Consider the following 22,639-nt stretch of genomic DNA (forward strand, 5'->3'; position numbering starts at 1 on the left):
TATAAGAATGGTGGGATGAATGATTACTATGTATCTACCACAGGTTCAGCTACCTGTGTACATGGGTGAATTGGGGGAAGTTCACGGGGTTGGGCGGTTAGGTGGTGCGCACTGCGGGGGGGGGGTTAAAGAACAGGATGGGCCAAGCACCAGCTGCACCGGAGAGGACTGTGCTAAATTACGCTCTGTTTTTTGTGCTTTCCATGTTTTATAAGGGATTGAAGTTGTACCTAAACTAGGAAAGGCTTTCCTCTTGCACTTATGAATCTAGGCTCACTGGCTGAGTGGTGCTCTCCTTCCTGTGACAGAGACCATGCAAAAGAAGAGCTTGACTTGACACTGTAGCAAGGCTCTGGAGTCACCAGTGTAAACTGAACCTTAATTCTCCTAATCACACCAAGAGAGAGGGAAAGGGGGAGAAAGGGAGAAGAGAGAGAGAGAGAGAGAGAGAGAGAGAGAGAGAGAGAGAGAGAGAGAGAGAGAGAGAGGGAGAGGAAGAGGGAGAGGGGCAGGGAGAGTGAGAGGGAGAGGGAGAGGGAGAGGGGGAGAGGGAGAGGGAGAGGGAGAGAGAGAGAGAGAGAGAGAGAGAGACTTGCTAAACCTCTTGGTGCAAGGGGTCACACACACTGCATCATGCTCATGAGGCTCAGAGAATAGCTATTTTGCGCAACACCAATATTTCTTTAGTGATGCTTTGTAATTCTTTTAGGTAGTTCCTGATGTTTCCTCCTATTTGGGCGTTCAATTTGATAATTCTTTATCTTGCAAAACCCAGATTAACAAGGTGACGGCTGCTTGCTTTGGCAAGCTACGGATGATTAGGAAAATCTTCCCTTACCTCCCGGTGGACTCGCGCAGAACTGTCGTAGTGTGGCTCACTGGTTAGAGGCAGCAGACCCGAGAGCAGAGGACGGCCCGGGACCAGGGTTCGATTCCCGGCGCGGCAGGTTTCTGGACCAGGGTCAGCGGACTCGATAATTCTCTCACCTCGGTGCCCACTCTGATCAGCGATCACACTCGGCAACTCTGGGCATTAGCTTGCCTCATCTTCACTAACGGCCCCACCAGACCGCCGGGGATGCCTGGTCTCACCCTGGAGATACCCATTAAGGGACCATCTCTCAGGGAAGCCAGGAAGGGTTTCGCAGCGGTCGAAGCGCCTTGGGACCCTCCGGGTAAGTAGTGCGCTATATAAATGCATATACATACATACATACATTCATGTCCTGATCACCTCACACCTAGATTACGCCAACAGCTTATATGCTGGCGCCCCTTTGTATCAAATCGAGCGGCTGCAGATTATACAAAATGCGGCGGCCAGACTGATTGGCAATATTCCCTACCGCCATTCGATAACAGCTTATTTGAGGAAGCTACATTGTCTACCAGTTTCCCGGCCTATCCAATTTAAGGCATTAATTTCTGCTTTTAGAGCTCTTAATGGACTTGGCCCTTGTTACCTAAGAAAAAGGCTCAAACTGGTTCATTCGACCAGATCACTGAGGTCTAACAATCTTCGTCTCTTGGTCACCCCACGCTTTCGCCGGTCCAGAATGGGGGGCAGAGCATTTGGAGTAGTGACCGCTAAAGTTTGGAACAGCCTTCCTTTAGATTTTAGGTTCATTACTCCGGAATCACTGTTCCGGAGTAGATAGAAAACCTGGTTGTTCATTAGCCCTTAGTATACACCACCCATTATTTTAGCATGTTGTCCGCAGCGCCGGGACACCCCCGTCGGGGGTAGCCGTGCGCTTTATAAGCTTCAAAAATAAATAAATAATAAATACTGGAATCGTGGACAGAAGAAGATGAAGAGAGGAGTCACTATTTTCCTCCTGTGGCAGGCTCTCTTGATGATCTTGTCTTTTGAAAAGACCTCTGCAGCTGGTGTTGTTGTTGTGGTCACTGAGATGTTTGGACCCTCTTTAGAAAGCAACTAGTCAGTTTTCTCCTTGCACAGCCACTCACCTTCGAAGGGCATCCCATGAGTGTGAGTGCAGCACTTCCAAGTGTCAGAAGAGTGTGATTGCTGTGTCCACGGACCAAATCACAGTATACACAGAATCCTGAGAGCACTTCTGTTGGATGCATCAAACCTTTCAATGACCAGATCATAAATGGTGTTTTGCCAACTTCCACAAAGAATGACCATATCAGCCCACAAGGAAGGTTGCATTCACGGTGCAAAGAGAAAGATATGGGAGGCGAAGACAAAAGACATTTTGTTTACAGAATCAAACTTCTTTGATTCTCTATCGGCAGGTGCTGTGGGAAGCATTTGGGTTTTGTTTGAACGATGAAGCTTGGACTGCTAGACTTTCATGGAGGAGAAAGATATCAAAAAGTATGGGTCAACCTGAGAGGGTCATTGGCATCTGGTTATCAACCTGTGGATCACAGGGCTTGAAAAGTGTTTCTACCATGCAGCCATCAGGATCCATACGAGACTCATTAAGTGGCAGCAAGGGCACGACCACTGAAAAGTAGGGTTGGAAGATTTCTGTCAAAATGTTCGTTTTTGCCTCCACAAAAACCCAGGTCAATTTGAAGGCTTCTCCTGCTTTTGTGTAACAACAGTGATAGAAATGAAGAGACTTGCTCTGAGTGAGGACTAGAGGGGTACCCTTCTGAGGAAGTGCCCAGGCAACTAGCATTTTATAAGTCTGGTATAGGTGTTATAGTTTGGCAGGAAGTTATCAGCCTCTGAAACATCGACTTGCGAGCTGCCATAATCCTTAACAGTCATGGCAGGGGCTTCAAAATCAGAGCTAAACAACTTTTGCGTCTGGGCGATCTCTGTCCTATGAAGCAGCTCTGCTAAAGACACATCTTTAAAAAATGTATAACTTTTTCAATCACCACACAAACAATTTCTTCCAACTTCTACAGCTTTAACAGCAACACTCAGTCGGTGCCAAAGGAGGTTCAACCAAATAGGGGACAGAGTCTTGGCATCCATCAACTACTTTTTGGGTGCCAGGCCAGAGACTGTAGAGAAGAGGTGTTCGTAGGAGTCAGCGTTGAAGCCATTGGATTAGCCTTGCCCACAGGGTCATACCTCCCCATTCTGTGGATGCTCAGAGTGTAAAGGCGCTATGCTGAACAAGTCTAGCTGAAAGGCCTCGACCTGTGCATGGTCAGGGAGGAACCCCAAAAGTCTGGTCTCATTGCTTTTAATGTGGCAATTTTATCCGATTAGGAGGAAGAGTGAGAGTTGAGACTCCAAATGGTAACAGAAGCAGGTTTATTGTTTGACAATTTTGATGAGGAAGAGGAGGAGTTTTCCTTCCTGATGTGCTTTTTATGGGGTGATCTGTTGGGAGTACATTCCCTGACAGGGTACTTACATGGAGGAGAGTGAGATTGCTTTAGTGTATTCCTGCAAGCCTTGGCCTTCTGGTGCAGAGAAGCGCAAGGTTTGCAGGCTACAATGTTGTGTTCTAGCCTATTCATCACATAAAAATGTCATGTAATATCCGGGCATTGTCGGCGAGGGTGTGGAATGCCTGGTACATTCCTTCATATCCTATGGGAGTGTGAGAAGGTCCGTGATTTTTGGACCAGGATACATCTGAAGATGAGTGAAGTTTGGGGAGTGCGGATTGAGTTGGAGGCGCATCGCTGTCTGTTGAATGTTTGGGAGCCCACCGACCTCTCGATTCATGGCAAGGTTTGGGTCACGTTGGCTTGTGCGATAGCCAAACGCAATATTGCACAACTCTGGAGTGCTTCTCGTGCGCCTCGGGTTGGGATGTGGATGGAGGACCTCGACTGGTGTATGTTTCGGGAGAGGTCTGTGTATGTGTTGAGGGGGCGACCACGCAAGTGGGGCAAGGTCTGGGGAGTCTGGAATGCTTACCGGGGTGATATCTGTACGCCACCTGATGTGGATCCAGACAGTGTGGAACCGGAGGACACCTAAGCCCGTTCTTCATATTCTTTATATTCTGTTTATTTGTCTCTGGTGGAGGTCTATGTTCTCACTGTATACATTTGCAGTCACTCAATGCGCTCTGGTCAGTTTTGAGTTGTGTAATGTCTTTATTATTGTTTAATAAAAAGATGTTTAAAAAAAAATGTCATGTAAGTCCAACAGTACATCTTCTTGCAGTATCCGTGACATGGTTCAAAACCTGACAATTTTGGAGGAGATATTTGAATTAGGTGCAGTTGAAATGCTAAAACAAGTTCTTGATGAACACCGAGAGACAGCGTTGATGAATCGTGGAAAGCAAAAAATCACACCAGCATGTCGGTTGACATCTAATATACTCATTGGCATCTACTATTCTCCAATGTCATCACATTGTGCAGCTGGATTTCATTGGTGGCCATAATGTATCATTGGAAAATGCTAGAGAGATGTTGCAGGGAAAATCTATTCCAAACCCGTTTTAAACATGGAAGCGTAATTGATAAGGTACGGAATGCACTGAAACTTGCATCCATAAGAAATAGCTTTGAGCCTACCAAAAAACTAAAAGAACAACTACATAATAGTTTAATAATGACATAGAAAACAAAATAGACTCAGAATCTCATGTTTATGAGAGCACAAAAGCAAGACCGCCGCTGGTAGTGATTTTATAAACCTATTTCATCGGTTTTGGTTTGCATCTCACATGGTGCAATCAAACTGTACTTGTTAACACTGCGTTCCTCTTACGACTCTCTAGGCTGGTTATGCCACCTTATTTATTACTTCTTACTAACCTCATTCTACACCTCCTTTTCATCCATTTACCACCTTATCTTGATCTCTCCCATGACTTTTCCTGTTCTCTATAAATGTATTCATCAGTTAATCAGATTCCTTCCACACCATTTCCCATATCTGTATATAACACGTCCTCACAGTTTGTGTCTCTTGACTGACAGAAGCTGTGCTGCTTGGTAATGAAGAATTTCTGAAAACGCTTCCTAGCAGCCACTGGACTGGGAAGGGTTCAATATGGGAAGCCTGCTGCTAGAAGTAACCATGAGAAATGATTTTCACCCCATTATCAAGGCATGATTAGAAGTTGTAGGCATGAATGTTTTCACTACTAAACCACATACTAAACCAATCGCTTTGGTTCTTATCTACATAGGAAAAGGTGAGCTATGTGATGCAGAACAGCACTGGAAAGCATCACTGTGTGGTCAGGATCCATGTGTGGCATTCCTTACAGAGAGGACACATATGTAGCACACTATATAGAGTGAATGAACTCTACATTCTGTGCAACAGTAGGTCTACTTACCTGAAAGAAATGGCGTAAGAGTTGGTCTCACTCCGTTTACGAACAAGGAAGGCCCCGTCCCGAGGGACTCTCATCAGCATGTGCTCCGCTTGTAGTCGTGTCATGTTGGCATGGTACCACCTGCAACCAGAAAGGGAAGAAAACATTTAAGAAGCTAACCTCTGTTCTACAAGATTCAGTATGATTGGAAGACAAACTTATGCAAATGTATTTCACAATTTACTGAGTAATGAAATAATGCCTTTCACTGAATCAGTATCCTGGAATAATTTTGTTGTGAATTGGATTTTCTACAAGTGGCAATGAGATAAGGGATACGTAAACAAGAGCTGAGCTCTCTGTGACTGGAGGGTTGGTAATCCCTATCAAACATGGTAATCTTCTCTGTTGCCGATGTTGGTCTTCTGTAGACAAAATAATGTTCCAGATGTTCACCAATGGACAGGGATAAAATATAGCTAGCACTTGTTGTTTAATTACAGTTCTACAGGACAGCTTAATATGGGATGAAAAATGTGAGGTGGTAGTGTAGTCATCTAAAAAAGCAGTTATTGCTGTAAACAGAGGGTTGAATCAATGTCTGATCGTTGCTATTAAGAACTCCTTCTTGTCATGGCCAGGGATGGGATCTGGTTTACAAAAGCAAGAGTAACCGGTGATTAAGGGCCGTTGTTGCTAGGTGTGGACCACAGAAATGTAGTGCTCTCAGCAGCCGACTTTAGTTACAAGGTTCACAAGTCTGTGCAACATCTCCAGGCAAAGTAATGAGCAATCTGTTAGAAAGTGAATACTGAAGGGATGGGTCTGAAGTCTGACTGACATTCATGGTTTCTTCTGACATGGCCTATCTATATGCTCAAAAAGGTAGGGGAATCCCTCTCTCCTGTTCCCCAATTCGCTTATGTGCATGTCTTCCATCTGTAGGATGTAGGACATATTTATTTTCCTATTCAGTCCATAAAATGATGCAGTCCTGACAATATCCTCCTTTCCTGTTTCCAAGTGCCTTTTGTAATGAGCTATGTAATGTGTGGAAACAGACCAAGAAGACAAACCGATGTATTTAGTGGCAATGTTTTTTTATTCACTGGGTGGCGATAAGTGTCTATTCACAGTAATGTCCGGATTCTGGTCTTTCCCAACTGAAATCACCCCGTCCTCGATGGGAACCATTCAACCCTCACCAATGTCCACAAACAGTACACAGGCATAGATGGTGTAGTCCTTTCTTAGTTTGTATCATATTTGACTAATTGATGTCACACGATCACAATCAGCATACCATCAACCAGTACCGTTTACAAATTTCAAGGGGTTCAGCAACGTTTCAATCCTGGTCCAACCCTCTTATCGAGAGCTTCTCATCTTTAGAATTTCAGGGATCTCACACCACCATTACACCGATTATACACAGCTGTATCTCAAGAGCTCTTCTCCAAATGATATTCCACAACCCGCCCAAATACTCCAGATTGTTCAAGATTGGATGACAATCTACCACTTGAAACACAACCTGTTAAAAGCTGAGCTTCTCCTAATTTCCAACATACCTGTGCTTTCTTGGATCAATTGCAGCAACATTCTCACTTGTAACTAGGTGATCTCTGACAGCTCTGATCTTGACAAAACCATGACCTTCAATTGCACAATAATGTTATGGTTAGGAGTCCATGGATCCAGTGTAAATCACTACACGGTACCAATTTAACAAAAGCTTCAAGTCTTCCCATTGCACCTCATATGCAGCACATGAGGTGCACAAGATCTTCATGAACCTTCCCAACAGAGGTGATAAAGATGATGACACTCAACATGCACTATTACTTGCAAGTGAACACTAAGTAAGGCTTGTTCGAGAAAGACCTCGCCAGTCACCAACATCTGGTTAAGAAGGCAACCTCAAGATCCAAGTTAATCCCCATCGCATGTGAACTATCTTGTGGATCCATCCTCTCTCCCATACTTCTTTATGTTCTGCATGGAGCCCCTGGATCCTTAAACCAGACAGCAGCAACACGATTGATCGATAACATAACTCTAAATCATAATCTCCCATGCTCTGGACACTCACCTATTCAAAACCTGCCTCAAACAGTTGAAGAACTGGATGTTAAAAACTTAAATATAGATCAGCTCGACAACGACAGAACTCCCAAAAACAGAACAGTGGCAATGCACAGTAGTATCAGGTGTGATCCTGTGAAAACCACAGAGGAGACCAAACTGAGAAGTTAGGACCTTCTAAGTTAGTAAATCATACTTTTTGTGAAATATGATATACCTGGATATGCTGTCTTAAAGTACTTTGATTACTACATTTGTAAAATTAGAATTATTAATAAAAGAACTAAAAGAATCTGGTAAATCGAGTTTCTGGAGCTCAACATGACAACAAGGATACCCAATATACTGAGAATATACAGACAAAGGCAATGAATTCAAGTAACTCCGTCAAGAAGTCAGGTATCGGATACAGGCCTGATAAGCACACTTACTCCTTGCTCTCGTGTGCGTTTGGCTGTGGCACTGGGTCCGTTAGTCTCATCTCAAACTCATTGCAACGCAGTGGCACATCTCGGTAGTGGCAGATCAGACTGTAAAGACTATCAAACACCAGGTTGTCTGTCAGGTAGAACTTGGTGGTCCCAGCTTCCTGGCGGGAGTGGATGCGGCAGTGTTGGACTCGACCAGACCTCCTGCATGGGTACAGAAAAAGAGACACTGGCTTGCTACGGCATGTTAAGCGTCCTGCAAAAAGCTCCTTCACCACCTGAAACGACCACATGTTTAGGTCATTCTGGTGACTTTCTATCCACCTTCAAAGTTTCCTGAACTCCACTTGCCAGCCATTAGTGCTCCCCTCAATTATCATTTACTGTCCACAGAAAGGCTAGTTGGCCAGGAACAACTGACCAGCGTGGCAAGCCCCTGAAAACAGCAAGCACGACAGCAATTCAGAGTACCCAGAGACAAAATGATGGCCTTTTATGAAAACTTAGCTTCACAGAATGTTACAAAGGGATAAGTGCAAGCAAACTGAAACTTCTTCTTTTCTTAAGAAATACATTTCTACTTGTCTAGGATCTCATCCTTGGCTCTAATTAAGACCTATCCTTTGCACAGTTCCTCAGTTAGCTGTCTTCCAGAATTCCCTCTGAGTTCCCTGCTTAGGTTTCACATATTTCTCAACTGCTCGCTTAAATTTTAGGATCTTCTGCTCATTCATTTGCTTGTTTCTCAACTAGCTGCCAACTTTTGTTTCACAAATATCTATCAGTGTGAGCCTAAGTTTCAGATCTCTCATTCAAGAATTACAAATCTCCCAGGCACTCGCTTATGTTCAAATCTCTATAAGACTCACACATTATAGATCTTTACCTCAGATGCTTGCTTTCTTCACATATCTTATTCAACTGCCCTCTTATGATTCATATCTCTCAGCCATGTGCTTCATTTACTTCTCTCAAACACCTGGTTATCTTTAATAATAATAATAATAATACTGAGTTTTATAAAGAGCATACAGCTACCTCCGTAGGAAGTGTCCCAGCGCTGGCGTGAACAGTGAGAGTCATAGTGCAAAGAGATGAGATTTATTGCGTGAAAAAACATGTTTTCAGTAGGCTTCTGAAACATGGTTCAGAGGGTGCTTGCTGGATTTCCTGTGGCAAGGTGTTCCAGAGCAGTGCTGTACTTGCGGAAAAAGTTCTGCCACCCAAGCGCGCCCTTTTCACTCGAGGGACGTGGAGATGGACCTTATAGCTAGACCTTAAAAGTCTGACCTGAGAATATCTAGGCAGTCGTTTTTTAAGTAATTTGGGCAGGTTCCATAGAGGGCTCTATAGGCCAGGGTGAGCGCCTTGAATTTTATGCAACTTGCCACAGGTAACCAGTGTAGCATGCGCAAGTGAGGAGAAATGTGGTGTCTAAAAGGGACCTGCCTGAGTAATCTGGCTGCCGAATTCTGAACGATTTGCATCTTTTGCAGCAGAAACTTCGGGAGGCCTAAATAGAGGTCGTTGGCATAATCCAGCCTTGAAGTGATCGTGGAGTGAATAATCGTTTTGCGGCAGCTCACCGGGAGCAGTCGGAGAAATCTGCGTAGGCTCCTCAGTTTACCTATGCATCCTCCAACAACCTTCTGTATCTGGGGGGCAAAAGACAGGCCATTATCCCATGTAACCCCCAAATTTTTGGCCTTTATGCTGGGAGATGGTGCGGGACACATCTCGTCCGGCCACCAGAACTCAGCGGGGGGTGGATGCTTGTGCCAAAGAAGATCACCTCCATTTTGCCCGCGTTTAGTTTCAGCTTGTTGGTATTCAGCCCGCAGGCCACGTCTCGAAGGGAGCCCTTACAGTTAGAAAAGGCTGCCTCAGAAACCTCAGAGAATGGTAAGACCAGCTGGGTGTCATCAGCGTAGGAAATTGCGGTGACTCCCCAATTGGCAATCATCGTGAACAGCGGGGCCAAGTAAATATTAAAAAGCAGCGGGCTCAGGGCAGAGCCCTGTGGGACCCCGCAGTTCAATCTCCTAGAATCTGAGGAGAAGGCGCCAAGAGCCACCTTCTGCGATCTGTTGGACAGATAGGAGTGGAGCCAGCCCAGTGCCTGGTCTTGGAGGCCGATCTCAGCCAAGCATTGTAATAGCCTGTCGTGATCCACCGTATCAAAGGCGGCCGATAGATCCAGGAGCACCAGCATTGCTGATGCTCCTGAATCCAGCGACCATCTGATTGACTCGGCCACCTCAATCAGGGCGGTCTCGGTGCTAAAGCCGGCTCTAAAACCTGATTGTGTTTCATGGAGAGCGTTACTATCCTCCGTGAATTTATTTAGTTGCCGCTGGATTAATTAACACATCTCTTAGCTGCTTGCTTGTGGTCCAGATCATTCACAGATTATTGCTTATATTTTACATTCATCTTTCAGCGGCTCAGTTATGTTTCAGGTCCCTCTCAGTCACTCGCTTTTTCCTCAAATCTCTCTCAATCTCTTAAATTTTAAAGAATTCTTTTCAGCTGTTTAAGTTCAGGTATTTCTTTGAGCCAATTATGCCTCAAATATCTCCGCTGCTGGTGTGCCTCTTTTATCTATTTCAGCAGGATTGCTTGTTTCATATACTTCTCGCAGCTGTTCGCTTATTTTTCACGACCCTTCTTCTCCCGCTTGCTGATGTTTCAATCATCTCTTCGCGGCCTGCTTATGTTTCAGATCTCTCTCAGTTAATTTTACAGATCACTCTATGGCACTTAATTATGTTTCACATATTTGTCACAACCATCCATTTTAATGTACACTTTTATTTTAGTTCCTTGCGCTTGTTTTAGATCTCTCTCTCTCAGATGCCAGCTCATGTTTCAATCTCTTTCAGCTGCTTGTATCAACCTCTTCCATTCATTATGTTTCACAAATGTGTCTCGCTCAGTCCTTCGAGTTTCACATGTTTCTATCAATCAGTAACCTGACCTGTCTCTCATATTTTTGCTTATGTTTTCTATATCCCTCTCAACTACATACTTGTGTTTCATATTTCATACCCAGCCACTGGCATCCCGCTCCACTGCTTGCAGCTTCAGATGTCTCATTCATTCAATCATATGTTTCACATCGTCTCTCAACAGCCCTCTTGTTTAAGTGCTCTCCCCCTTTCACTATTTGATTCGAACTGCTGCCTTGCAAAGTCCCCATCAAGATATTTGAGACCTGTCTCTCAATCATATTTTAGATGTAACTCTTTTTTGAGGCCTGCCTCACTCTTCCTTCTCATGTTTTAAATTTCATAATCTCTAAAGATGATCAGGCGGATTCCACACAGAGAACAAACCTTCTTCTAAACTTCCAGTACATTGTGTATTTTTCCCTTGGTTATTTAAAGGTGGTAGCACTGCTGTGAGGGGCCTTAATGTCCCATACCCTCAATTTAACACTTCCTATAGCAATCACTTCATACCCTAGTATTCCCTCATACACCTTTAGATGATTTTGCTTTACTGCACACACACAAAATAAATCTAGTTACTAGTAAAGTTATATTTTTACTGCACTAATATCAGGTGGTTTTTAAGCCCTTAGCTCTAAAACTGTTGCCAAATCTCAGTTTTAAAGACCACACGACAGTCAGGAGTTGACGTATCATCAACAAAAACATCAATATTGCAATTTACATTAAATGTAAAAAATACATCCGTGTCCATGGGGTACTGGCTGCCTTGGAACTAGGAATGCTGGTTTGCTCAACCATGAAGTGAGGGATCCCTTACCAGAAGGACAGGGTGTAGTCTCCTACAAAGGTTTCGCTCTCGCGCACCAGGAATGTACCGTCTTTTCCACCCGTCTCAGTGCAGTACTCGTGTAACAGCTTCTCTGCAATTTGTCGACCATCCCGACCTCCACCCAACTTCCCATGGAACCACTTCTCGCTGAAGTGCAGTTCGTTGTTGTTGAACTCCTGAAAGAACCCATAAGTGATTAAATGAGGGGGGACATCAAGAAGACAGTAATTAGATGGTGTAGGATATAAAAGAAAATGCTGGAGAGTTGTTCTTAGCTCATAGCCATATAAACAAAGCCTTTTGATCTCAGACAGATTTCTTAAATGCAGCCCAGTCCCCCTGACACTCACAGGGGTTCTGTCATCAAGTTAAAAAAGTTACAAATGTCTTTGACATGTTATCAAAGATATTCAGGCTTTTTCACATTCTGCATAGCCTGCATGGGCAACACAATGGCCTTTTGTGCTTCTTCATAGGATATATTTGCACCACTGTTGGTCTACCCTTATGATTAACACATAGTAGACACCTCATTGCTATTGTACTGGCCTTATTACATTCTCTTAGTTAATGCTGTTACAGCCACATCTATTGGCCCCTTACTATTTTCATGCAGCTGAACTTGTAAAATGTTGGGTCTATTACCATTCTCTTAGGATGGGAATGACATAAATATGGCTCTTTTCTCATACTCCTGAGGCCAACTTACTCTGCTAAAGGTCTTTTCTCATCTTCTCACGGGTACGTTGGCAGAGCTACTGGTCTCTCCTTGGGTACTTCTGGAACAGTCATGGATCTTTCTCATTCTCAGTGGGTTGAGCTGGCATGGTTATGGGCCTTTTACATTATGTTAGTGATGTGCTGCACTGGTGTGGGTCTACTGCCATTCACTTGGGGTTGCAGCTGTACATCTCTGGACTTTCTACCAATTATCTAAATGCTTCAATGGAAAATTTATTTTTTCCATTTTGCAGGGGCTGTACTGCAATACCAATGGGCCAGCTTGCATTTCCAAAAATGAATGAGCGAACATGCATCCAGACAGCTACGAGCCTCTCTCTTTTCTCTCTTCTTGGCACTTACACAGGCACTACCACTGCTTCTACCCTCCACTGTGAAATCCTTAAGCTTTGTTCTAGATAATCCAAGAGAACATGCAGCATTTTCTGTTTCGGAACTATTTAGAGTGAATGAAAACACCTGTCAATACTGGTAGTACTTTGGCCCCTTAAATTTCCACTTAATAGATCTGTTCTTACCCTCTATGACTAAGAAGCCCTCTTTACTTTCTCTAGCTGGCCACACAACGAATGACACTTAACAAGGGTTGAAGAACTGTGGTCAAATAAGGAGCAAAACTTTGCACAGGAACAGTGCTTTAAAGCCACAAACAAATAGACAAAAATGATAACATTTTAATTAATCTATTTAAAACCAATGCATACAAAAATTGAAATTCACACACAACCTGAAGCTCCTTCTTGAACCTCAACCTCTCCCAGCTTCAATTACTCTTAAAGTTATTGAGTGAAAGCCACAGGCACCTAACTGGAGCCATGTATTGCATATTTGATCTGCAACACAGTCCAAATCATTGGTATTGGGTCAATGCTTGTGTGATACAAAACGTAAAAACCAGTGTATCAAAAGTTAAATGTGTTAAGCCAGGAATGCAATCAAGATGTGTGTGTCACATGTCAACAGGAAGAGATCTTTATGTAAGTAAATACAAGTGAGTCCTTAATTAGTTTACATACAAGAAGCTCTTCTCTGGGTAAAGGGAGGAAAGATCCCTTTGTTAAATATTTTACAATAACAAAACAGTGTAGAAAGCTAATATGAATGGATTATAAAACCATCTCATCCAAAGCTTTCTTATTTGTCACAGAAGGTGCACCTCTCGACTCCTGGGGCCAGCGCTTCACTAAGAATACAACAAGCTAAAGAAGATGTATCTCAAATAACTCTCTGTCTTGTTCAAGCAATGGTTCCTAACCATACAATTAATGTTTACTAAAATGAACTGTCTATACATCACTGTGTATGATAATGTTATAGGGCGTATTCACAAATTGCATGTTGTAGTACATTTAGTAGTCCTTCAATAGTACCAATCGTACTACAAAATGGTATTAAAAATGCAGAGGTCTCTGACTGCCTCTCCTTTCTTTTCTGTGCAGCGATATCAACGCAAGTGCAGAGTTTTTGTGTTAAATATGGAAGGCTGGGGGAGTGGCAGGAAAATGGGGAACGTTTACAACTAAATGGGAGGGATTTATGAAGGATTAAAGAGGGGTTAAGGCAGGGTAGTGAAGGTTTAGGGAGTGACATGCACCCACCTACAAAAGCGTAAGCCCATTTCTATTCACAAACTGCACTTCTAAAGTTACGACAGCAAGCGAAAAAGGACCCAAAACAGTAGTAAATGTACTCCAGCTCAGAGATGGGGTCCAGCACCAAACGCTGACAACCACTCTCATAGAAAATAATGGATGCAGGCCTTTAAAATAGAACTTCATGCGACTTTTTTTAATGTAAATTAATTTATTTCTACTTTTTAAAAAATATTTCTAAATAATAATTTAATATTAAATTATGTAAAAATAAAAATAAGGCCTACCTCACTCTTGCGCGCCTGTTTAGGGCAGTGATGCGTGCCTCCCCAGACTGCACACGCTGTGGCCAAGCTCCAGCCGATTTCTATCACATGGTTTGATCCTGCCCTGCCCTTGCCTCATTTTGGCTGGGCGTGGAGTCTGAGGGGGTTTTTTGATGGCCTGGACGGCTCAAGAGCAGACAAATGTTTCCTGGGTACAGCGGTGGTGGTGGCTAAGCGAGACATCGCAACGGCCTGCACTCAGGCCAAAACTCCTACCATACGAAAGTGGCAACGAGGGGTGGATTGGTGTGTGGCTCAGGAGGAACCCCTCTTTGAGGCCCAGGGAGTTCCTGAGACATTCCATAAGATATGGGGTAAATATTTGAATATACTGTTTTATATATGCGTCTGTTCTTTCTCCTATGCTGTTTTATCGATTTTCTATGGCCGGGCCTGACTTGAAAGATGTACATTGTGCCTAGATCTTTTGCTATTTGCTAAAGATGGACTTTGACTCATTATGCAATAATCCAGTTTTTTTGTTTTCCTGTTTCATATAAATGCAAATAAACATGATTATCAAAAAGATTATAATAATAAATTGTGTTTTATTAGTAAAGATGTAACTAACCTTTTTAATTTGCAACAGTAATTTGTAGTACATAAATATGAACATTTTATTTTTATTTTGTAATTGAATTTAATATTTTAATTATTTAAATATTTATTTCAAAATTAACTTAATAATGCTGTAGCACTTTATTTCTATATCTTTATTACATTCTACATTTGAAATAAGTATGCAAATTAATTTTACATTCATATTTAACATAAATTATTTTTACAATTTTTTCTTAAAATATCATATACATATTCCCCAGTCCTTTACCACAGAGAGATATCCGCCCCTGTGTCAGGGATCTCTGCCATGTGCAAAAAGTTACTAGTAGTAGCTTCACACTCGTAAATGTGGCTCCACCCCTGGTTTCGGAGGTGAGGACATGTAAGTCTACACTTTGTAGTTAACTTACACTTTTATATGGTGAGTAGCCAAAAGTAGCAAATTTACTATAAAGCAAAAGAGTAAATTTACACTAGTATATTTATTCATATGTAAATTTACCTTTGAGACTAGCTCCCTATATTTGTAAAAAAAAACAGAAACATATGCATTTATAAAAATACATGAAATTTACTCATTTCTTAATTTGTTGAACAATGTTAATTAATATTACACAGCCATGTCCTTTTAAATTATTTAGTTTAGCTTATCACGTTACTTTATTCACACTACCAATATTTCCTTCTTAATTCTTTATTTGTCCGATATCGAACTCCAAATGCTTTTCTTTAGAAATCCACATGATGTTTAATTTAAAAGTTTTCAATTAAATGAGCAGGAAATACCAAAGTTACCACAAAGTAAGTCCCAATTTTTCAATGATGTTCTCCGTAAGGGAGACATTTTGTAAAGGTACAAATCGAAACCTAAAGTTATAGCTATTGGGTTGCTGACGCAAATACATGATATCCAATACAGCTATGAGACGTTCAGACAAAAAAGGCATTCAATACACAACTATCTACAATGATCTATGACTACTTAATACAGAATTATTGTGCAGGGCAAATGCTATACCTAGTGAAAAGGATGCATTAAATGCATTTCCTGTCCTTAACCACTACAGGAAGTACATTCAATATCAAGCTTAGACAATAATTACAGGCATCTCTCCTTATCATTAGTAAGCAAGGCTCTGTACACAGATTCAAAGCAAGTCACATGTCATAAATCTATGTGTCTGGAACTCTTATGCACATTAAACACACCCAAAATATAGTGTGGGTCATCGGATTTAAGCAAACTATGAGTGACTGGCAAAAAGTGGGAGTCAACAATGATGCCTTCAGTTGCACTAATTCTGCTATCTTCCAATCAAAAACGAAAATTATATTATGGAAATTAATGGAGTTCTGGAAGAAATATTTCGAGCATCAGATGCTACAAGCATTTGCTATGAAATAGGTCTCGCATTATTAAAGTTTGAGCTATTGGCATTGCTAAATAATGCAAAACCAATAGCTCAAACTTTAATAATGCGAGACCTATTGCATTGCAAATGCTTGTTGAATCAGGAAATAAACCTTGTGGGTCTTGCAACTGCCATGCAATTCATTTAAGGTTATTACTATCCTTTGTTACGTATTATAGGTAAGTGTGGATACTGCAGTCAACAGATCATATGTTGCTTTACTCTTATTACGTGTCTGCATAAAGCCATTCTGAAAGTTGTGTTTATGTGTTTCTTTCCGTACAGACTGTGAAGCGCAGTCATGTCAGAGCCAGGACATCCTATTCCTGGGTAACAGTGGTCCTTATGAATTTTAATCAATCAAGTATACATTATAATATAAGAGTTATATTTACCATTTGGACCATAATTGATGCACGTTTTGAATAGCAGCAGACTGTAAAAAAAAATATGGAGCTATATTGCAATCTGATCTATAGGGCATTTAAAAATAATGTGTGATTCTAGCTAATACTGTCAGTGTACTTGTCTATGTAAATGGGAATGTGAAAGAAAGACAAAAAGAAAGAGAGAAAGAAAGAAGGAAAGAGAGAAAGAAAGAAAGAGAGAAAGAAAGAAAGAAAGAAAGAAAGAAAGAAAGACAAAAAGAAAGAGAGAAAGAAAGAAGGAAAGAGAGAAAGAAAGAAAGAGAGAAAGAAAGAAAGAAAGAAAGAAAGAAAGAAAGACAAAAAGAAAGAGAGAAAGAAAGAAGGAAAGAGAGAAAGAAAGAAAGAGAGAAAGAAAGAAAGAAAGAAAGAAAGAAAGAAAGAAAGAAAGAAAGAAAGGAAGAAAGAAAGAAAGGAAGAAAGAAAGAAAGGAAGAAAGAAAGAAAGAAAGAAAGAAAGAAAGAAAGAAAGAAAGAAAGAAAGAAAGAAAGAAAGAAAGAAAGAAAGAAAGAAAGAAAGGGAGAGAGAAAGGAAGAGAGAGAGAAAGAAAGAAAAAAAAGAAAGAGGTAAAGAAAAAGAAAGAAAGTAAAGCTTTATTTTGATAGCTCTTTCTTTTCAGGTGACAGCCCCGTTTGGTCAAGTCAAATGAACCTAAGTATTGGTTGTGTCATACGAACAGATTTGAGACAGCAATGTTTCAATTTGTCACCCACGGGGCTGACGTCAAGCACTGAACGAAATACAGCCTGTCTTTAGAGCCAACAAATCAGTTCTCACATCTCCAACAGCACAAATCTGAGACTGGCTCTGTGGCGTAGAGAAGAGGTTTTCATCACCGTGTGGCGCATACGTGTGAGTTTCATGGTAAAACTAGGACTGGTTCCAGACAGTACTGTCTCGAAAAGTGAGTTATGTGCGTTCTGGATTGCTTTTGCAAAGTAGTCGTGCTTTTAAGATGAACATGCACCGTTAATGTGTGTGCTTTTGTTTCCGATTTCTGTGCTATGGAAATATTTTACAATCGGCGAGGGAAGGAGGGTAAAGGAAGAAAGGAAGCAGAAAATAAGTAAGAAACACATAAAAGGAAACACTACTTTAGAGTCAGAGCGAAAGTAATCAAAAAGGAAGTAAAAGAAAGTGTCAAACAATGAATAAAGGGCCGACAGGAAAGAAGAAAAGTAGACTGCCAGGCTGAAAAAGACAAAAAAAACCTAAACGGGGCTCGGCTTGGTGGCGCTGTAAAGCGCTCTGGACGCCGGGTGTTTGGGATCGGCTTGGCGGCGCTAAAAAGAGCTCTGAAGCCCAGGTGTTTGGGCTTGGCGGCGCTGTAAAGAGCTCTGAAGCCCAGGTGTTTGGGCTCGGCTTGGCGGCGCTGTAAAGAGCTCTGAAGCCCGGGTGTTTGGGCTCGGCTTGGCGGCGCTGTAAAGAGCTCTGAAGCCCAGGTGTTTGGGCTCGGCTTGGCGGCGCTGTAAAGAGCTCTGAAGCCCGGGTGTTTGGGCTCGGCTTGGCGGCGCTGTAAAGAGCTCTGAAGCCCAGGTGTTTGGGCTCGGCTTGGCGGCGCTGTAAAGAGCTCTGAAGCCCAGGTGTTTGGGCTCGGCTTGGCGGCGCTGTAAAGAGCTCTGAAGCCCGGGTGTTTGGGCTCGGCTTGGCGGCGCTGAAAAGAGCTCTGAAGCCCAGGTGTTTGGGCTTGGCGGCACTGTAAAGAGCTCTGAAGCCCGGGTGCTTGGGCTTGGCGGCACTGTAAAGAGCTCTGAAGCCCGGGTGTTTGGGTTCGGCTTGGCGGCGCTGAAAAGAGCTCTGAAGCCCAGGTGTTTGGGCTTGGCGGCACTGTAAAGAGCTCTGAAGCCCGGGTGTTTGGGCTTGGCGGCACTGTAAAGAGCTCTGAAGCCCGGGTGCTTGGGCTTGGCGGCACTGTAAAGAGCTCTGAAGCCCTGGTGTTTGGGTTCGGCTTGGCGGCGCTGTAAAGAGCTCTGAAGCCCGGGTGCTTGGGCTTGGCGGCACTGTAAAGAGCTCTGAAGCCCGGGTGTTTGGGCTCGGCTTGGCGGCGCTGAAAAGAGCTCTGAAGCCCAGGTGTTTGGGCTTGGCGGCACTGTAAAGAGCTCTGAAGCCCGGGTGTTTGGGCTTGGCGGCACTGTAAAGAGCTCTGAAGCCCGGGTGCTTGGGCTTGGCGGCACTGTAAAGAGCTCTGAAGCCCGGGTGTTTGGGTTCGGCTTGGCGGCGCTGTAAAGAGCTCTGAAGCCCGGGTGCTTGGGCTTGGCGGCACTGTAAAGAGCTCTGAAGCCCGGGTGTTTGGGCTCGGCTTGGCGGCGCTGAAAAGAGCTCTGAAGCCCAGGTGTTTGGGCTTGGCGGCACTGTAAAGAGCTCTGAAGCCCGGGTGTTTGGGCTCGGCTTGGCAGCGCTGAAAAGAGCTCTGAAGCCCAGGTGTTTGGGCTCGGCTTGGCGGCGCTGTAAAGAGCTCTGAAGCCCGGGTGTTTGGGCTCGGCTTGGCGGCGCTGAAAAGAGCTCTGAAGCCCAGGTGTTTGGGCTTGGCGGCACTGTAAAGAGCTCTGAAGCCCGGGTGTTTGGGCTCGGCTTGGCGGCGCTGTAAAGAGCTCTGAAGCCCGGGTGTTTGGGCTCGGCTTGGCGGCGCTGAAAAGAGCTCTGAAGCCCAGGTGTTTGGGCTTGGCGGCACTGTAAAGAGCTCTGAAGCCCGGGTGTTTGGGCTCGGCTTGGCGGCGCTGTAAAGAGCTCTGAAGCCCAGGTGTTTGGGCTCGGCTTGGCGGCGCTGTAAAGAGCTCTGAAGCCCGGGTGTTTGGGCTCGGCTTGGCGGCGCTGTAAAGAGCTCTGAAGCCCAGGTGTTTGGGCTCGGCTTGGCGGCGCTGTAAAGAGCTCTGAAGCCCAGGTGTTTGGGCTCGGCTTGGCGGCGCTGTAAAGAGCTCTGAAGCCCGGGTGTTTGGGCTCGGCTTGGCGGCGCTGAAAAGAGCTCTGAAGCCCAGGTGTTTGGGCTTGGCGGCACTGTAAAGAGCTCTGAAGCCCGGGTGCTTGGGCTTGGCGGCACTGTAAAGAGCTCTGAAGCCCGGGTGTTTGGGTTCGGCTTGGCGGCGCTGTAAAGAGCTCTGAAGCCCGGGTGCTTGGGCTTGGCGGCACTGTAAAGAGCTCTGAAGCCCGGGTGTTTGGGCTCGGCTTGGCGGCGCTGAAAAGAGCTCTGAAGCCCAGGTGTTTGGGCTTGGCGGCACTGTAAAGAGCTCTGAAGCCCGGGTGTTTGGGCTCGGCTTGGCGGCGCTGAAAAGAGCTCTGAAGCCCAGGTGTTTGGGCTCGGCTTGGCGGCGCTGTAAAGAGCTCTGAAGCCCGGGTGTTTGGGCTCGGCTTGGCGGCGCTGAAAAGAGCTCTGAAGCCCAGGTGTTTGGGCTTGGCGGCACTGTAAAGAGCTCTGAAGCCCGGGTGTTTGGGCTCGGCTTGGCGGCGCTGTAAAGAGCTCTGAAGCCCGGGTGTTTGGGCTCGGCTTGGCGGCGCTGAAAAGAGCTCTGAAGCCCAGGTGTTTGGGCTTGGCGGCACTGTAAAGAGCTCTGAAGCCCGGGTGTTTGGGCTCGGCTTGGCGGCGCTGAAAAGAGCTCTGAAGCCCGGGTGTTTGGGCTCGGCTTTGCGGCACTGTAAAGAGCTCTGAAGCCCGGGTGTTTGGGCTCGGCTTGGCGGCGCTGTAAAGAGCTCTGAAGCCCGGGTGTTTGGGCTCGGCTTGGCGGCGCTGAAAAGAGCTCTGAAGCCCAGGTGTTTGGGCTTGGCGGCACTGTAAAGAGCTCTGAAGCCTGGGTGTTTGGGATCGGCTTGGCGGCGCTGAAAAGAGCTTTGAAGCCCGGGTGTTTGGGCTCGGCTTTGCGGCACTGTAAAGAGCTCTGAAGCCCAGGTGTTTGGGCTTGGCGGCACTGTAAAGAGCTCTGAAGCCCGGGTGTTTGGGCTCGGCTTTGCGGCACTGTAAAGAGCTCTGAAGCCCGGGTTTTTGGGCTCGGCTTGGCGGCGCTGAAAAGATCGCTGAAGCCCGGGTGTTTGGGCTCGGCTTTGCGGCACTGTAAAGAGCTCTGAAGCCCGGGTGTTTGGGCTCGGCTTGGCGGCGCTGTAAAGAGCTCTGAAGCCCGGGTGTTTGGGCTCGGCTTGGCGGCGCTGAAAAGAGCTCTGAAGCCCAGGTGTTTGGGCTCGGCTTGGCGGCGCTGTAAAGAGCTCTGAAGCCCGGGTGTTTGGGCTCGGCTTGGCAGCGCTGAAAAGAGCTCTGAAGCCCAGGTGTTTGGGCTTGGCGGCACTGTAAAGAGCTCTGAAGCCCGGGTGTTTGGGCTCGGCTTGGCGGCGCTGTAAAGAGCTCTGAAGCCCGGGTGTTTGGGCTCGGCTTGGCGGCGCTGAAAAGAGCTCTGAAGCCCAGGTGTTTGGGCTTGGCGGCACTGTAAAGAGCTCTGAAGCCTGGGTGTTTGGGATCGGCTTGGCGGCGCTGAAAAGAGCTTTGAAGCCCGGGTGTTTGGGCTTTGCGGCACTGTAAAGAGCTCTGAAGCCCGGGTTTTTGGGCTCGGCTTGGCGGCGCTGAAAAGATCGCTGAAGCCCGGGTGTTTGGGCTTGGCTTGACGGCGCTGTAAAGAGCTCTGAAGCCTGGGTGTTTGGGTTCGGCTTGGCCGCGCTGAAAAGAGCTCTGAATCCCGGGTGTTTAAGCTCGGCTTGGCAGCGCTGTAAAGAGCTTCTGTGTTGAAGGAGTCCCCCTATTATTATTTGTATTTCTTTCAACTCCTTGCGCCTTGTATTTAGCTAGTTTTGTGAGAGAATTCTTTTCTCAGGCGCCATTAGGATTTCCTTTTAGATCTATATCACTCATAAGTGGGAGTGTAAATATTTTGAGAAAGGTTTCAATTACCTCTCTTAGGGTACGCCGTTGTTTATATTTTGTGTATATATTGTATATGTTGTATATAATTGTTGTATATATATGTATATTTTGTGATCTGTTTTTTCTTGGATTAATTCTGTGTGCCACTTGTTCTTGTGATACGTTTATATGTCCATATAAATTTTGTTTAATTAGATTTGTTTATATTAAGTTGTAAAAAACAAGATAATTTATTTTTTCTTGGTTTCTAACCACATGGCTGCTAGGCGTTTTCCCGTCCTGTGCTGCAGGATGAAAATTACCATTATTCATGACGAGCTGGCCTTGTCATCCGCGCACGGCAGGTAAGCGCCATGACGAGCCCAGCTCGTCATTAGCCTCGAAGGGGCTAACATTAAATGTGAAATTTATCCCTTTATACCGTTTTTTCTACTTTCTCATCTCTTTGATGACCCCTGCTCCGATATGGGAGGGTGATGTGGGCAGAACCCCTTCATTATTACCTAGTAAAAAGTTCTGAAGCCCGAGTGTTTAAGCTCAGCTTGGCAGCGCTGTAAAGAGCTCTGAAGCCTGGGTGTTTGGGCTCGGCTTGGTGGCGCTGTAAAGCGCTCTGAAGGCCGGGTGTTTGGGCTCGGCTTGGCGGCGCTAAAAAGAGCTCTGAAGCCCAGATGTTTGGGCTCGGCTTGGCGGCGCTGTAAAGAGCTCTGAAGCCCGGGTGTTTGGGCTCGGCTTGGTGGCGCTGTAAAGCGCTCTGAAGGCCGGGTGTTTGGGCTCGGCTTGGCGGCGCTAAAAAGAGCTCTGAAGCCCAGGTGTTTGGGCTCGGCTTGGCGGCGCTGTAAAGAGCTCTGAAGCCCGGGTGTTTGGGCTCGGCTTGGCGGCGCTGTAAAGAGCTCTGAAGCCCGGGTGTTTGGGCTCGGCTTGGCGGCGCTGAAAAGAGCTCTGAAGCCCAGGTGTTTGGGCTTGGCGGCACTGTAAAGAGCTCTGAAGCCTGGGTGTTTGGGATCGGCTTGGCGGCGCTGAAAAGAGCTTTGAAGCCCGGGTGTTTGGGCTCGGCTTTGCGGCACTGTAAAGAGCTCTGAAGCCCGGGTTTTTGGGCTCGGCTTGGCGGCGCTGAAAAGATCGCTGAAGCCCGGGTGTTTGGGCTTGGCTTGACGGCGCTGTAAAGAGCTCTGAAGCCTGGGTGTTTGGGTTCGGCTTGGCCGCGCTGAAAAGAGCTCTGAA

The 22,639-nt window shown here is 45.1% G+C and overlaps 1 protein-coding gene across 1 annotated transcript in view; it reads right to left on the reverse strand.

The window, feature by feature from the left end:
• The window catches only part of LOC147724808 (1-phosphatidylinositol 4,5-bisphosphate phosphodiesterase gamma-1-like), a 731,250-nt gene that overhangs the window by 239,187 nt on the left and 469,424 nt on the right, over positions 1-22,639 (reverse strand). Inside the window, exons 17-19 of the mRNA XM_086966316.1 lie at positions 11,510-11,697; positions 7,742-7,942; positions 5,247-5,366 (exon numbers count right to left, since the gene is read on the reverse strand). Of these exons, the coding sequence (XP_086822442.1) occupies positions 5,247-5,366; positions 7,742-7,942; positions 11,510-11,697 (509 nt within the window). The remainder of the gene's footprint in view (positions 1-5,246; positions 5,367-7,741; positions 7,943-11,509; positions 11,698-22,639) is intronic.

This window comes from Lissotriton vulgaris, chromosome 4_1 (genome assembly GCF_964263255.1).
Source record: "Lissotriton vulgaris chromosome 4_1, aLisVul1.2, whole genome shotgun sequence".
NCBI classification, from domain to species: Eukaryota; Metazoa; Chordata; class Amphibia; order Caudata; family Salamandridae; genus Lissotriton; species Lissotriton vulgaris.